Source organism: Ranitomeya imitator, chromosome 4 (genome assembly GCF_032444005.1).
Source record: "Ranitomeya imitator isolate aRanImi1 chromosome 4, aRanImi1.pri, whole genome shotgun sequence".
NCBI lineage: Eukaryota > Metazoa > Chordata > Amphibia > Anura > Dendrobatidae > Ranitomeya > Ranitomeya imitator.
In genome coordinates, this window is record NC_091285.1 from 635,122,019 (window position 1) to 635,140,329 (window position 18,311).

The 18,311-nt window shown below is 43.3% G+C and overlaps 1 protein-coding gene across 3 annotated transcripts in view; it reads left to right on the plus strand.

The window, feature by feature from the left end:
- Positions 1-9,294, plus strand: part of ADGRL1 (adhesion G protein-coupled receptor L1) — a 465,551-nt gene extending 456,257 nt beyond the window's left edge. For all 3 annotated transcript variants that reach the window (XM_069766790.1, XM_069766789.1, XM_069766791.1), the window contains 2 exons: positions 6,228-6,245; positions 7,931-9,294. In XM_069766790.1, coding sequence (XP_069622891.1) covers positions 6,228-6,245; positions 7,931-8,625 — 713 coding nt within the window. In that variant the 3' untranslated portion in view covers positions 8,626-9,294. The remainder of the gene's footprint in view (positions 1-6,227; positions 6,246-7,930) is intronic.
- Positions 9,295-18,311: the final 9,017 nt, after the last annotated feature.

Here is an 18,311-nt window from a genome sequence, read left to right on the forward strand (position 1 = left end):
AACCAAAGTAGCCGAGCTGGCCCGATTATTAAGGGCGAACTCAGCCAAAGGCAAAAAGGACACCCAATCATCCTGATCAGCAGAAACAAAACATCTCAGATATGTTTCCAAGGTCTGATTGGTTCGTTCAGTTTGGCCATTTGTCTGAGGATGGAAAGCCGAGGAAAAAGACAAATCAATGCCCATCCTAGCACAAAAGGCTCGCCAAAACCTCGAAACAAACTGGGAACCTCTGTCAGAAACGATGTTCTCCGGAATGCCATGTAAACGAACCACATGCTGGAAAAACAATGGCACCAAATCAGAGGAGGAAGGCAATTTAGACAAGGGTACCAAATGGACCATCTTAGAGAAGCGATCACAAACCACCCAAATGACCGACATCTTTTGAGAGACGGGGAGATCCGAAATAAAATCCATAGAGATATGTGTCCAGGGCCTCTTCGGGACTGGCAAGGGCAAAAGCAACCCACTGGCACGAGAACAGCAGGGCTTAGCCCGAGCACAAATCCCACAGGACTGCACAAACGAACGCATATCCCCCGAAAGAGACGGCCACCAAAAGGATCAAGCCACCAAATCTCTGGTACCAAAGATTCCAGGATGACCAGCCAACACCGAACAATGAACCTCAGAGATAACTCTACTTGTCCATTTATCAGGGACAAACAGTTTCTCCGCTGGGCAACGGTCAGGTCTATTAGCCTGAAATTTTTGCAGCACCCGCCGCAAATCAGGGGAGATGGCAGACAAAATTACCCCCTCTTTGAGAATACCCTCCGGCTCAGGCAAACCCGGAGAGTCGGGCACAAAACTCCTAGACAGGGCATCCGCTTTCACATTCTTAGAGCCCGGAAGGTACGAAACCACAAAGTCAAAACGGGAGAAAAACAGCGACCAACGAGCCTGTCTAGGATTCAACCGTTTGGCAGACTCGAGATAAGTCAAGTTCTTGTGATCAGTCAAGACCACCATGCGATGCTTAGCTCCTTCAAGCCAATGACGCCACTCCTCGAATGCCCACTTCATGGCCAACAACTCTCGATTGCCAACATCATAATTACGCTCAGCAGGCGAAAACTTCCTGGAAAAGAAGGCACATGGTTTCATCACCGAGCCATCAGAACTTCTTTGCGACAAAACAGCCCCTGCTCCAATCTCAGAAGCATCAACCTCGACCTGGAACGGGAGCGAAACATCAGGCTGGCACAACACAGGGGCAGAAGAAAAACGACGCTTCAACTCCTGAAATGCTTCCACAGCAGCAGAAGACCAATTGACTACATCAGCACCCTTCTTGGTTAAATCAGTCAACGGTTTAGCAATACTAGAAAAATTATTGATGAAGCGACGATAAAAATTAGCAAAGCCCAGGAACTTTTGCAGACTCTTCAGAGATGTTGGCTGAGTCCACTCATAAATGGCCTGAACTTTAACAGGGTCCATCTCAATAGTAGAAGGGGAAAAAATGAAACCCAAAAATGAAACCTTCTGAACACCAAAGAGACACTTTGACCCCTTCACAAACAAAGAATTAGCACGCAGGACCTGGAACACCATTCTAACCTGCTTCACGTGAGACTCCCAATCATCCGAGAAGACCAAAATATCATCCAAGTATACAATCAGGAATTTATCCAGGTACTCTCGGAAGATGTCATGCATAAAGGACTGAAATACTGATGGAGCATTGGAAAGCCCGAATGGCATAACCAGGTACTCAAAATGGCCCTCTGGCATATTAAATGCTGTTTTCCATTCATCGCCCTGTTTAATACGCACAAGATTATATGCACCACGAAGATCTATCTTGGTGAACCAACTAGCCCCCTTAATCCGAGCAAACAAATCAGACAGCAGCGGCAAGGGGTACTGAAATTTGACTGTGATTTTATTTAGAAGGCGGTAATCAATACAAGGTCTCAACGAACCATCCTTCTTGGCCACAAAAAAGAACCCCGCTCCCAATGGCGACGACGACGGGCGAATATGACCCTTCTCCAAGGATTCCTTTACGTAACTCCGCATAGCGGCGTGCTCAGGCACAGACAAATTAAACAGTCGACCCTTAGGAAACTTACTACCAGGAATCAAATCGATAGCACAATCGCAATCCCTATGCGGAGGTAGGGCACTGGACTTGGGCTCATCAAATACATCCCGGTAATCCGACAAGAACTCTGGGACCTCAGAAGGGGTGGATGATGAAATAGACAGAACTGGAACATCACCATGTACCCCCTGACAACCCCAGCTGGACACAGACATAGATTTCCAATCCAATACTGGGTTATGGACTTGTAGCCATAGCAACCCCAACACGACCACATCATGCAGATTATGCAACACCAAAAAGCGAATATCCTCCTGATGCGCAGGAGCCATGCACATGGTCAGTTGGGTCCAGTACTGAGGCTTATTCTTGGCCAAAGGCGTAGCATCAATTCCTCTCAATGGAATAGGATACTGCAAGGGCTCCAAGAAAAACCCACAGCGCCTAGCAAAGTCCAAGTCCATCAAATTCAGGGCAGCGCCTGAATCCACAAATGCCATGACAGAATAGGATGACAAAGAGCAGATCAAAGTAACGGACAAAAGAAATTTCGACTGTACCGTACCAATGGTGGCAGACCTAGCGAACCGCCTGGTGCGCTTAGGACAATCAGAGATAGCATGAGTGGAATCACCACAGTAAAAACACAGCCCATTCCGACGTCTGTGTTCTTGCCGTTCAGCTCTGGTCAAAGTCCTATCACATTGCATAGGCTCAGGTTTATGCTCAGATAATACCGCCAAATGGTGCACAGTTTTACGCTCACGTAAACGTCGATCGATCTGAATGGCCAAAGACATAGACTCATTCAGACCAGCAGGCGTAGGAAATCCCACCATGACATCCTTAAGGGCTTCAGAGAGACCCTTTCTGAAAATTGCTGCCAGCGCACATTCATTCCATTGAGTGAGCACAGACCACTTCCTAAACTTCTGACAATATATCTCTACCTCATCCTGACCCTGACACAGAGCCAGCAAATTTTTCTCTGCCTGATCCACTGAATTAGGTTCATCATAGAGCAACCCGAGCGCCAGAAAAAACGCATCAATATCGCATAATGCAGGATCTCCTGGCGCAAGGGAAAATGCCCAGTCTTGAGGGTCGCCACGTAATAAAGAAATAATGATCTTAACTTGTTGAACTGGTTCACCAGAGGAGTGGGGTTTCAAAGCCAGAAACAGTTTACAATTATTTTTGAAATTCAGAAACTTAGCTCTATCTCCAGAAAATAAGTCAGGAATAGGAATTCTAGGTTCTAACATAGATTTCTGAACCACAATGTCTTGAATATTTTGTACTCTTGCAGTGAGATGATCCACACAAGAAAACAGACCTTTAATGTCCATCACTACACCTGTGTCCTGCACCACCCAAATGTTTAGGGGAAAAGAAAGACAAAACACAGTGCAAAGAAAAAAAAATGGTCTCAGAACTTCTCTTTTCCCTCTATTGAGAAGCATTAGTACTTTGGGCCTCCAGTACTGTTATGAACTGGTGGTTCAGAAACACAATGGACCTGGTGGTTAAGAGCACACAAAGTGACCAGATAGTTACTAATAACATAGGACGAGCTCTGAGACGTGGGAACTCTGCTGACCGCAATCCCTAATCCTATCACACCACACTAGAGGTAGCCGTGGAGCGCTCCTGACCAGACCTAGGCGCCTCGGGCACAGCCTGAGAAACTAGCTAGCCCTGAAGATAGAAAAATAAGCCTACCTTGCCTCAGAGAAATTCCCCAAAGGAAAAGGCAGCCCCCCACATATAATGACTGTGAGTGAAGATGAAAATACAAACACAGAGATGAAATAGATTTTAGCAAAGTGAGGCCCGACTTACTGAATAGACCGAGGATAGGAAAGATAGCTTTGCGGTCAGCACAAAAACCTACAAACAACCACGCAGAGGGCGCAAAAAGACCCTCCGCACCGACTAACGGTACGGAGGTGCTCCCTCTGCGTCCCAGAGCTTCCAGCAAGCAAGACAAACAAATATAGCAAGCTGGACAGAAAAAATAGCAAACAAAAGTAACACAAGCAGAACTTAGCTTATGCAGGGCAGACAGGCCACAAGAACGATCCAGGAGAGAGAGCAAGACCAATACTGGAACATTGACTGGAGGCAAGGAACAATGAACTAGGTGGAGGTAAATAGAGCAGCACCTAACGACTTAACCTCGTCACCTGAGGAAGGAAACTCAGAAGCCGCAGCCCCACTCACATCCACCAAAGGAAGCTCATAGACAGAACAGCTGAAGTACCACTCATGACCACAGGAGGGAGCTTGACCACAGAATTCACAACAGGGGTCAGCCCTTGGACCATGCTCTTTCTCAGATTTTTGAACCAGAGTTTAGAAATCACTAAAGCCCCCCATACACATTTGACTTATGTTGACCGAACCTACCAATAGCGAAGGTTTGGAAGACAATCTAATGTATATGGGGTTAGTGGACAACTGAGTGTTGAGGGAGATGTCGATCAGACATGTCCAATCTTAGACTGCCGGTTGCTTTGTTCTCCAGGAGATAAGTAGCCACCAGACATATCTGGCATCGGCTCTATCATAGAGAACATGGGAGTGTTTGGCTGAATGAGTGCTCTTTTTATGGTATGGAAGAACATACTAAGACGGCCAAATGACCGTATGGACCATCGTTTTGCCAATATCCATCTACCACGTCAGGTCAACTTTAAGAGAAGGTGTGAGGAGGAGGAGAGATGATATTATTTAATAGGGCTTTTCAGATGACAATTTTTTCTCTCGTTCCGACCATTTGTGGGGGGGGGGGGACAGAACATCTGAGTCACCTCCGATTTCGACGGAACAACTGAGTGACCTCCGATTTCTATTGATACATTTTCAGTATAAACCTCAGAAACTGTATGTGTTCATGTACATCGCTGTAATGTAGATGTATGGAGACATATTATACATGGATGTCAACAATTTCTAATACGTTCTTCTGCAGCCAGCCTTACAGACATGATGTAGACGGACGGAAAATACCTAAAATCTTCAGGTCCTACAATTAATTTCTGGCAGGGTGAATTGGAATTTTACTGTAATGACTTTTCTGCATGTAATAACATGTATTCTTTAATACAGTGATCAAACCCTTACCTACTTCTATTGAAAAACCCAAATTGCAAAATGACCTTGTTAGAGTTGTAAATTGGCGGAGGACGGTAGCCATGGCGGAGCTGCTGCTCCATAGCGCTCTGGCACTTTATAGGAACATAGTGTCCCAGTCCCAGTGTTCTGTCAGGTGTGGGGTGCATCACACTCACTTGTAGGCCGCAGGCCTCCGCTGTCTCCAGGCCTCCACCTTCATGTGCCGCCTCACACAACTCAGGGGACATCAAACTTATTTCAACTAAGAGAAGTTTACTGGACAGTTCAAGTTCATCACATTGTAACATGTGAGATAGGGCACAGAACTTATTATCGCTTATTTTCTTAGCAAAACACATCTTCAGCCATACCATGTGTTTCTACTGGACTAACCCTATACCCTTTGGCTCCATCAGCCCCAGGCATTTCCTGTCCAGTCCCATGGTGCACCCGGGATCCATCACCTGCCCTTCACGTGGTTTCGTGTCCCTCTTCCACTGTGCACCAGAGGGCACAAGTTGCCCTTTAGTCATTATGTCAGGCGGTTAGCTCCTGACATTGCCGGAATATCCGCATGGGTTTCTAGCACTGCCTCAAATGATAGGCCCCTAGCAGCCCACTGAACGTGAACTTGTTACTGTACTTCCCTATCTGAGTATCTACCAGAAAGTGCCTGCTTTTCACTCACATACCCCATCCCATTGTGGGCTCATCCCAAACATTAACTGTATCTTATCCTACATCTTCAGCTAACTACAGCTACTATCCTATAACAGGCTGTACTAAGCCTTGTACTGTACACACACTATGCTTATTATACTTCACATTACTATATTAGTAATACTTATACTACACCATATCACGTGACACGCTAGAAGCATAGAAACGCATGACACCATCCATATTTCACAGTATTGACCTGATTGGTGTCTTCAGGGGTAGGAACACAGCAGCACAGTCTACAACTCTTACAGAGTCATTACCTTATAAGCCACTTGTTCAATATCAATCTAATATTTTTCCTTTTCTTTTCTTTTTTTCCCTCCTGCAATAACAGGAAGTTTCAGAGATCCCAGTAAGTATTGCACTGTCTAAATCTAAATTGTGATCATTTTGGAGCTTACTACATACTGTTTTATTATTATACTGCATACTGTGCTATCAAAGGTGTTGTCCAGGCGATTTGTGAATCCTCACAGCGCGCACAATGCACACTGTCAGGATTTTTCGGTGCTGGGAGAAGGCGCGTGACAGTAAATACGCGGATTGCATATATACAATCATGTACCGACTAGACTTATACGGCCCTGCTCAATAGAAGTCAGGCATGTCTAGTAGGAATGTGGCTGGAGGTATACAAATTGCATTCTTGCATTCACATGATTTAGCTGTTTGACGTCTTTGGAAACCTGGAGCAGTTTAAAAACACTAAAAAAAGACTAAACTCACGAACAGAAAGTCGTTTTTACACTGAAATGGATACGTTCATTCTTTTCAGCTTTTTCTGGTCACATATATCGCTTGTCCCAATATTATTCTATGGGGACGTGCACAAGTTTGATTTTTCCTCTAACCGTGTGGTCTTAGGAAAAATATTGCAGCATGCATTTGATTATCAGATCGCACTCAGCCATTCATGTCTATGGGTCCGTGGGGAAAAAAAAAATCGGACGGTACTTGGATGACATTCAAGTGGGGCCCAATTTTCACGGACTGACAGAATAAAGAAAATGGAGAAATATTTTTTTCTCCTTCTTCACATCCAAGAAAATTGGATCACACTCTGATCAAACGTTGATCAAACTCTGATTGGAGTCTGATCAGACTGTGATTAGCATAACTGGACTGATTTTTTTCCGATGCGAGCATTAAAGGGGGTATCCAGGACTTTGCAAAAAGCAAATAATGTACCTTAGTACTAACTGCCGGGGAGAGAACTGCGTCGGGCACAACAGGCAGGTAAGCTGCAATGACCTGCCTGTTGGTGCAATATTTTTTTGGTTTTTTTTGTAAAGTTCCTGATACCCCCTTTTAATGTGAGCTCTGGAGATTGCCGAGTGTTGCTCTCAGCTGATCTTTAGCACTCTGAGTAAAATGAATTGAGCGGCAATGCATATTGATTGACCTCTGTTACATTCAGCTGGGACTTTTTAGAACCGATCAGTTTCGGCCATGATAGTCAGACCCCAGCAATCGTAAAGTTATCAGCTATTCTATAGATATGGAATAACTTTCAAACTTTAGAATACCCCTTTAAAGAGGACCTATCACTAGCTATAAATAAGGTTTTTTTTTTAAATCTGGTCAAATAACACTGTTCTCCTGAATATGGCGGTGTAGATGGGGGTATTTCGGTGTTTCGGTGCCTCTCCCTTCATGAGATTCTCCTTTTTGCGCCATGTATATGAATTTAGTTTTGTTAGCCAAAGTGTCTAGAACCTCACGAATACAGCCACAGAGAAGATTTCAGGGTCAAACCCCCTTGGCTAACAAGACTAGATTTACATACAAATCGCATGAAGGAAGAGGAGGAGCATATCTCAGTAACGGAGAAGTGCAGGAGCAAAAAAACAAAAGGCAATTACACCAAGTTAAAAAAGGACATATTTAGGGCAAGAGATAGGTCCTCTTTAAGGACATCAATCAGATTAAAGTTCTAGGATATAAGAGAGGTAGAAACAGTCATAGAAATCCATTTGACGTAGATCTCACCGATCATCGCTTTTTTATTACCCTTTACCTTTTTTTCTTACTCTACAGAACACACCTTGAGCAGAGATCCATGTGGTAAGGACGCACTCCCGCCCCTTCCTCTTAATGGCAACTTTAATAACAGTTACTCTTTAAGAGCTGGAGATTTCCCTCCCGATCCTTCCAAAATGGGAGAAGGCGGCGGACGTCGTAATATTACGGATGCAGCAGCCTTTGAAAAGATGATCATCTCTGAACTCGTGCACAGCAACCTCCGAGGCAAATCTCACGCAGGGACAACAGACACGGGAGATGAAGAAGTGACATCAGGGGCATTAGCAGAAGGTGGAGAGGTTCCTACATTAGAGATGGAGCGCATGTATAAAGCTTTGGAGGAGCCCCTTCTTTTACAAAGAGCTCAGTCAATCCTCTACCAGAGCGATCTGGAGGAGTCCGAAGCTGAAGCTGCCCCTCGCGACTCACCCAATCGCGATTCACTATACACTAGCATGACCAACCTCAGAGACTCTCCATACCCAGATAGTAGCCCTGAACCGGGCCTGCCATCATCTGGGGAAATGCTGCCGTGCCACCAAGGGGTGCCCCCACCTACGGGGGTAGATGCCATGTACTTCCCTGGCCGGCTGGGTTCAGTGCCCAGAGGGCAGTTGCAGGCCTTCTACCAGATGCCACAGGGGTTTCTGGGTCTCGAAGGGTCAGTGCCCGAGGGTGACGGGCAGATGCAGCTTATCACCAGCCTCTGAACTTACTCACCCACCCCTGGCACCAACCTCGTTATTCCCCTATTAAAAAAAAGAAAAAATACTGCCTTCCCTTTCCATTTCAGAAGAAAGCAGGGTCAGATGGAAGGAAGGGGTATTTGAACAGGGGTTATTTTGGTGGGACAGGGGTGAGGACAAGACACTGCCTGAGCTAATGGACAATGAGTTTTGATGTGGGCTCAGTCTACTTGGATTTCCTTTTGATTCCCAGTGTCTGTTAGAAATTCTAAAATAGAAGGCCACTAACAGGTAGGGGTTTGGGAGCCAAAAAATATTCTTCTGAAAACGCAGTTGTTTGCCCAAAGACAACCCATGAAAGCTATGGATGCAAAAACAGTTTAGGTGCTGGAGTTTGCAGTATTGTTAAAAAAGCCAATTTAAAGAAATAATGAGAAGAGACAGATAGGTGTTGTGTTTAGCCTGTAATAATTGTAGGCAGCCCATTTGTGTTAGAAATACCAGATGTCTTCAAGTGATGCAAACAATGAGACTACCTGGTAAGGAATTAATCACTAGCGCTCGATAAGTGGTGCCAAACAGCCTATGGGGCTTGCTGAGTAATGAGAAAGTAGAGGACAGAAATTGCCTAAGATTGCGAAATTTACATTTTTTATTTCTGAAAGGTCACAGCTTATAATTTGCATTCCCGTTAAAAAAAAAAAAAAAAACACGAGCAGAACATGGAAATTCGTAGAAAAAAATAGCAAAAGCCACTTTCCGTTCAATAATGAACTTCTTCCTTGGGCTTTTCGAAAAAACTGTGGCCCTCACTTCTCATCTTTTCTTCTCACCCAAACCCCTATATTTGCCCCAAAGACAGGGTAAGAGATTTTTTTTTTTAACTCAAATCCGTCCAAAAGAGTTTGTGATTCACGTGGAAAGAACAAAGAACTTATCAAAAATAAAAAAACAAGACATAACATGGAGTTTGAAAACGACTAAAATTGAAAGTTGGAGCGAAAGTGAACTGTACAACTGCCCTGCATATTCTTTATTTAAGCACAAAACACCCCCTGCCTCTATTACAGAGAAACATTGGAACTTTTACAATGGGGGAAGCGAGTGTCCTTTCCGATTGCTGTAAATATCGAACTTCTAAAAAGGGGGAAGGGAGAGACGAGGGGAGATGCCTACACCCTTCTTCCTAATCTTGTATCTGAGGTGCGGAAATAATCAGTAGGGGGATTTTTTTTCTTTAATTTATGTGTGTTTTCCTTCTGCAAAGTTTCTTTAGATCTGGTTTGGCCACATTGGTACTATCTGTCCTTTCGGCCACAGTCATGGAGAAACTTCTTCGTCAGTCCCAAAGATACCACTTTGTGTCTCCAGCTACTTTTTTCGTTGTTTTTTTTTTCTTTTCCGCGTCTTTTTCTTAATTTATTGTTACGTTGCATGTAGAAATCTAGCATTGTACAGGCTTTTCTAATTTTGGCCACCTATTTGCCTGAGAATTAGCTATATTTGTTCTACTGACGATGATCAAAAAAGGTGGTTACCGTCATTTTTGAATAGCAAAGTATATACAAGGATGGCACGAAACAAAAAGAACAAAATAGCTAGTAACGCTATAAAAGTAATTATAAAGCTATACATCTTACAGCCTCCTGCTGCTATATGTAGGCCATGACGTATAGGGAACAGTGCAATAAGGCATGGCTTTTGGGGGGCACATCAAAACAATCATTTTACCAGCCCCTACGGTGCCTCCACCTGACGTGAACTGCTAGGTTGGTCTTAATATCATCACTGAAGGTTAAACAAGGCGCTGGCAACATTTCCGTGGTTCCTGCACAAAGCTAATGCCAAAACCTACATACAATCATATATCTGCTTTATGGTCCCCTTTTAGAGATCTATATATCTCTAAATTTATAGATCTTTATATATTTAAATAGATATATGAAATAATAATATACCAATATAGGGTTGTAGGTACAGATATGCAGGTTCCATGGTGTAGACCATGTGGTCAATCTAGGATGGTGGTCTTTTCTCCATAAAACTGACAGAAGCTGTCACTATTATCTTGTGTAAAATTAGACATGGTACAAGAGAAATCTGTGATAAGAGGAGAGACAGTTATACATGTTGGTTGACATACCAGGATAAATGGTAGTTTATGTAGGCAAGTTAAGCACGTCATTATATGTCCTCTCTTGTCCTATCAACCACCATTTATCCAAGCTCAACACATGGGGAGTCGCTCTTCGAACCTACGGAGTCAATAGAAAAAAGGAAGTTCCACAAATGATCAAGAATCTGCATGTTTTCCCGAGCAGAACACAGCACTTACAAAGATTATTTTTGTCATTCTTATATTTCAGACTATATGAATATAGAAATGCTATTTATGAGAGGCCCAAAAGGCAACGGGTATAAAATACCATTATAGATTCCTATAGAAAAGACCTTCCCATTAGTGGAAGTTCAGAGGACTGCTAGAGTATGCACTCCATTAGTGGCGATGGTCTCTGAATTGTAGACAGATGGGTGGACCACATAATGGAAGGTGCCTTCTGAGTGATAGATTATGTTTGGGAATTCTATGTTTCGAGAGTTGGTCTTGAGTCCAAATCAATGGCCCACATTTATGTTCTGTGCACATGTATGTCAATTTTCTGCTTCGTCCTAATGTCTTTTACTGCCAATCCCACCCAACCCCTAAGTCTGACGAGCAAAGGGTCAAATACTTTTCCGCCCCCCTTCCCGTCCCTCACTCCTCTCCTCTCTCTCTCTCTCCTTCCTTCATTTTCTTTTTCATATGCCAAAACCAGAAATGGGTCGAACGCCATTCTACAAGCGAACAAAAACAAGAAAAAAAAATTCATCGTACGAAAGACTGAACATGATATCGTACATAGAAAAATGAAACAAAAAAAAAGGCAGAAAAAAATAATGCTGAAAAAAAGTACAAAAAAAAAAAATTAAATATCGCAACTTGTGGAGTGAAAGAAACACACCAATAAAAACATTTTGATTTCTGGATGGTCGTCTTTTATTGTGTACACGGCTCTTTTAATTTAAAGAATGCCAGATTTATGTGCGGGAGAATAATTAGAAATGACAGGATCCAACGGCTTTTTGTTCCAAGGCATCCCCATGGTACCGTAAGCAGTGTGCTAAGGTAGCAAATAGTATTGCGAAATCCAAAAACATTAGATGTTATTGCTGTAATATATTGTCTTGTATTGTCTAGGACGTCTGCAGCTCTGTCCTTGGTTATATTGAAACTTTCCGAGCGAAAGCATTTTAAAAATAGCACAGCACCATATCTATTCATGCGACAGATGCCATGTCAGGGGATAAGGTCGCGATTATGGGCGTCTATGCGGATTCAAGAGGTTAGTTCTTATCCACTCACTTCTGCATTGAGAAGTGATCCAGGAAAGTACGCATCGTCACATATTCCAATACGCCAGGAAGCGTGAACAATTGGCAGGTATTGTGCACCCGTCCTATTCATTAGCCTGGTACACCATGCCTGACAATCCCGCATATGTAAGCAGATGACCGGATGCAACACAAAGCGGAAGAAGCCAATGAAACTATTCCCTACTATGGCAGGAAATTGTGGTAACTACAGCAACAGTGAATAACGCAAAACTGGGTAATTACAGCATGACATATACAAAATAAGATACACAATGAATCCTGAAGTTCACTCTATTATCACAATGTCTTGTTATGTGTTTTCATTGCTACTGACAGGGAACATTAATCCCGATACCATAAAAGTCACTGTACTATCTCTTCTTCCTCGGTTCTTCCCGCTAGACCGCAAGTCCTCCTGACAAATACTAGCAAACCTTGCAGGGCTGCCTTCACTTCAGACGGCCCTCGTCCTATCTGCTGCACTAGCCCACATCAACCTTTGTACAGTACGTTAGTGCTGGAAGCAATGGCCCAGCTCATCCGTGCCTCCTGTACACCACTGCAGGTGTCCACACCTAAGGAGAGTCCTCAAGGTTTACCGTGCTTGACCAACGTTGGATGTCTCTCGTGCCCAGTGAAATAGGGATTGGGACTTAGCTCTTGACTGGCGTAGTCTGGACTCCAGGTCTTGACGGCACAGGTCTGGTGTTCGGGCCATGACCAGAGTAGTCTGAACTCTGGAACTTGCCACGTGTGGATCAGGCATTGTCTGGATTATGGAACTCGTCTAGTGCCTGGGTTCTGCTTCCAGGCACGCCACAACCCGCTTCCTCGGGCCTTTCATCATGGCCTGTCACCTCGGCTTCTGTGTCTCCCTTGACACACCTCTTGTCAGTCTCTTCATTAGACGACAAATTCCAGCCAGTTTGGCGCGCTGGCCTTTTATATCGGGGGACTGCATCATCAAGGTCACCTGATCCGATGCTTTATCCAAACTCTTCCTCCTTGACACTCTTCCCCTTTCAATTGGTTTCGCAGGGTCAGTAGAAGGCAGTCTTCTAGCACAAATGCAGCACTACGCTGATAATTATCATTTATCATGGCTCACCTTCTTACACATGTGTCCCTGAATGTATCTGTAGATGTGACATCACCTCTCATTACAGAATTGAGCAGAGGACAAGCCCTTTAAGGCATACCTTCCAACTTTGAAAGATAGGAAAGAGGGACACATACTGTGGTGCACTGCAGCCAATTTTTTATTTGCTAAGCCACAAAATTTACCTTACCCACTCCTTTTTTGTGTGGCCTTGCTTGAAACGCACCTTCAGTGTTCCCACCCACTACAATACCCTTTTCATTGCCCCGTACTGTGTAATGCCCCAAAGAAGACCACAAACACAGTATGATGCACCAGTGCCTTCCTCCCACACACAGTATGATGCCCCCACAGTGCTCTTCAAACATTATGATGCCTCCACAGTGCCCCTAAGACAGTATAGTGCAACACAATACTCATCTAGCCCCATTCTCAAGATGAGCTGAGCTAACCTGTGTTGCTCTATGCGGTGAAGCTCGGCATCACATGTCCCCTCTAGTGACGTCATTGTGCCTTCTATGCTGATACCCAGCACAGGGCATGCAAAGGCTCTATAGTGCAGCAGGGGGATGACAGCTCCCTTCTTCACTATTATATTCCACTGTATTTCCATGCTAAGGGAACACAGATACAGTTGAAACTGTGACACCACCAATCTCTCGGGACAGCTTCCCAAATTCAGGAATGTCGCTGGATCCTGGTTGGTTGAGAGATGTGGGTTTTAATTCCATCACTTTTTGTCCAGTTAATACATGAGATAGTTCTTAAAGTTAGATCCCTGGAGAAACCTACTGTTGAGTTGAAAGATCCAAAATAGTTCTCACTGTTAAAGTTTTCAATGCCATCTGACTCAACACTAGATTTCCTGTTGGTGTTTACTTAATAATGATCTTAGGTATTTATATTTAGATGATCATTACGTTTAGATGTTAACTGGTCATAAATGTATTTTGGCTTTGTCCGTATGAAGAACTTGTTTACTTTGATGTTCTTCCTTTAGTCAGTGATTACATAGTAACATAGTTAGCAAGGCCGAAAAAAGACATTTGTCCATCCAGTTCAGCCTACATTCTGTCAGAATAAATCCCCAGATCTACGTCCTTCTAAAGAACCTAATAACTGTAATATACAATATTATTACACTCCAGGAAGACATCCAGGCCTCTCTTGAACCCCTCGACTGAGTTCATCATCACCACCTCCTCAGGCAAGGAATTCCAGATTCTCACTGCCCTAACAGTAAAGAATCCTCTTCTATGTTGGTGGAAAAACCTTCTCCTCCAGACGCAGAGAGTGCCCCCTTGTGACCGTCACCTTCCTTTGTATAAACAGATCCTCGGAGAGATATTTGTATTCGCCTCTTATATACTTATACATGGTTATTAGATCGCCCCTCAGTCATCTTTTTTCTAGACTAAATAATCCTAATTTTGCTAATCTCTCTTGCTATTGTAGTTCCTCCATCCCTTTTTTTTTTATTTTGTTGCCCTCCTTTGTACTCGCTCTAGTTCCATTATATCCTTCCTGAGCTCCGGTGCCCAAAACTGTACACAGTACTCCATGTGCAGTCTAACCAGGGATTTGTACAGAGGCAGTATAATGTTCTCATCATGTGTATCCAGACCTCTTTTAACCCCTTTCTGACATGTGACCATATGCCCACCGACCGGATAGTACGTCATAGCGATAGGCCACGATCACGAGGGGAGCACGGCCGATCGCGGCCGGGTGTCAGCTGACCATCGCAGCTGACATCCGGCACTATGTGCCAGGAGCGGTCACGGACTGCTCCTGGCACATTAACCCCCAAAACACTGCAATCAAACATGATCGCAGTGTTCCGGGGGCATAGAGAAGCATCGCGCAGGGAGGGGGCTCCCTGCATGCTTCCAGAGACCCTAGGAGCAACATGATGTGATCGCGTTGCTCTGAGGGTCTCCTACCTTCTTCTCCCTGCAGGCCCCGGATCCAAAATGGCCGCGGGGCTGCATCCAGGTCCTGCAGGGAGGTGGCTTACAAGCGCCTACTCAGAGCAAGCGCTGGTAAGCCTGCAGCCCTGCATGTCAGATCTCTGATCTGACACAGTGCTGTGCAAAGTGTCAGATCAGTCATCTGACCCTATAACATGATGCCCCCCCCCCCGAGGCAATGCTATAAAGTTAAAAAAATATATATTCAAATGTGTAAAAAAAAAAAAAATTCCTAAAGAAAGAAAAAACATATATATTGTTCCCATAAATACATTCCTTTATCTAAATAGAAAAAAAACAATAAAAGTACACATATTTAGTATCGCCACATCCGCAACGACCCAACCTATAAAACTGTCCCACTAGTTAACCCCTTCAGTGAACACCATAAAAAAGAGGCCAAAAACAACCCTTTATTATCATACCGCCAAACAAAAACTGGAATAGCACGCGATCAAAAAGTCGGATATAAATAACCATGGTACCGCTGAAAACTTCATCTTGTCCCGCAGCCATACAGCATCATCACTGAAAAAATAAAAAAGTTATAGTCCTCCGAATAAAGCGATGCAAAAATAATTCTTTTTTCTATAAAATAGTTTTTATCGTATAAAAGCGCCAAAACATAAAAAAATAATCTAAATGAGGTATTGCTGTAATCCTACTGACCCGAAGAATAAAACTGCTTTATCCATTTTACCGAACGCGGAACGGTATAAACGCCCCCAAAAGAAATTCATGAATAACTGTTTTTTGGTCATTCTGCCTCACAAAAATCGGAATAAAAAGCGATCCAAAAATGTCACGTGCCCGAAAATGTTAACAATAAAAACGTCAACTCGTCCCGCAAATACCAAGACCTCACATGACTCTGTGGACCAAAATAGGGAAAAATTACAGCTCTCAAAATGTGGTAAAGCAAAAAATTATTTTTTGCAATAAAAAGCGTCTTTTAATGTGTGACGGCTGCCAATCATAAAAATCCAGGCTCTCCAAACATGGTGTCCGATCTCAATTCCAGCCAATTCTGCATTGAAAAAGTAAAACAGTGCTCCTTCCCTTCTGAGCTCTCTCGTGTGCCCAAACAGGGGCTTACCCCAACATATGGGGTATCAGCGTACTCAGGACCAATTGGACAATAACTTCTGGGGTCCAATTTCTCTTGTTACCCTTGGGAAAATAAAAATTTGGGGGGCTAAAAAAACATTTTTGTGGGACAAAAATGATTTTTTATTTTCACGGCTCTGCGTTATAAACTGTAGTGAAATACTTGGGTGTTCAAAGTTCTCACAACACATCTAGATAAGTTCCTTGGGGGGTCTAGGTTCCAATATAGGGTCACTTGTGAGGGGTTTCTACTGTTTAGGTACATCAGGGGCTCTGCAAATGCAACGTGACACCTGCAGACCAATCCATCTAAGTCTGCATTCCAAATGGCGCTCCTTCCCTTCCGAGCTCTGCCATGTGCCCAAACGGTGGTTACCCCCCACATATGGCGTATCAGAGTATTCTGGACAAATTGGACAACAAATTTTGGGGACCAATTTCTCCTGTTACCCTTGGGAAAATACAAAACTGGGGGCTAAAAAATAATTTTTGTGGAAAAAAAATAATTTTTATTTTCACGGCTCTGCGTTATAAACTGTAGTGAAACACTTGGGGGTTCAAAGCTCACAACAAATCTAGATAAGATCCTTAGAGGGTCTACTTCCCAAAATGGAGTCATTTGTGGGGTGTTTCAATGTTTAGGCACATCAGGGGCTCTCCATTGCAACATGGCGTCCCATCTCAATTCCAGCCAATTTTGCATTGAAAAGTCAAACGGCGCTCCTTCCCTTCCGAGCTCTGCCATGCACCCAAACAGTGGTTTACCTCCAAAAATTGCACAACAATGTTTGGGGTACAATTTCTTCTGGTAACCTTGGGAAAATAAAAAATTGGGGGCGAAAAATTCATTTTTGTGAAAAAATATTTTTTATTTTTACAGCTCTACATTATAAACTTCTGTGAAGCACTTGGTGGGTCAAAGTGCTCACCACACATCTAGATAAGTTCCTTAGGGGGTCTAGTTTCCAAAATGGTGTCACTTGTGGGGGGTTTCAATGTTTAGGCACATTAGTGGCTCTGCAAACGCAACATGGCGTCCCATCTCAATTCCAGCCAATTTTACATTGAAAAGTCAAATGGCGCTCCTTCCCTTCCGAGCTCTGCTTACCCCCAGATATGGGGTATCCAGGTACTCAGGACAAATTGTACAACAATGTTTGGGGTCCATTTCCTCCTGTTACCCTTGGTATAATGAAACTAATTGGAGCTGAAGTACATTTTTTGTGAAAAAAAATGAAATGTTCATTTTTTTAAAAAACATTCCAAGAATTCCTGTGAAACACCTGAAGGGTTAATAAACTTCTTGTATGTCGTTTTGAGCACCTTGAGGGGTGCAGTTTTTAGAATGGTGTAACACTTGGGTATTTCTTATCATATAGACCCCTCAAAAAGACTTCAAATGTGACGTGGTCCCTAAAAAAAAATGGTGTTGTAAAAATGAGAAATTGCTGGTCAACTTTTAACCCTTATAACTCCCTAACAAAACAAAAAAATTTGTTTTCAAAATTGTGCTGATGTAAAGTAGACATGTGGGAAATGTTACTTATTAAGTATTTTGTGTGACATATCACTGTGATTTAAGGGCATAAAAATTCAAATTTTCGCCAAATTTCCGTTTTTTTCCACAAATAAATGCAGGTAATATCAAAGAAATTTTACCACTATCATGAAGTACAATATGTCTCGAGAAAACAATGTCAGAATCACTGGGATCCGTTGAAGCGTTCCAGAGTTATAACCTCATAAAGGGACAGTGGTCAGAAATGTAAAAATTGGCTGGGTCATTAACGTGCAAACCACCCTTGGGGGTAAAGGGGTTAATGCACCCCATGATCCTCTTTGCCTTGGCAACTGCTGCCTGGCACTGGCTGCTCCAGGTAACTTTATCATTAACTAGGATCCCCAAGTCCTTCTCCCTGTCAGATTTACCCAGTGGTTGCCCGTTCAGTGTGTAATGATGATATTGATTCCTTCTTCCCATGTGTATAACCTTACATTTATCATTGTTAAACCTCATCTGCCACCTCTCGGCCCAAGTTTCCAACTTATCCAAATCCATCTGTAGCAGAATTCTATCTTCTCTTGTATTGACTGCTTTACATAGTTTTGTATCATCTGAA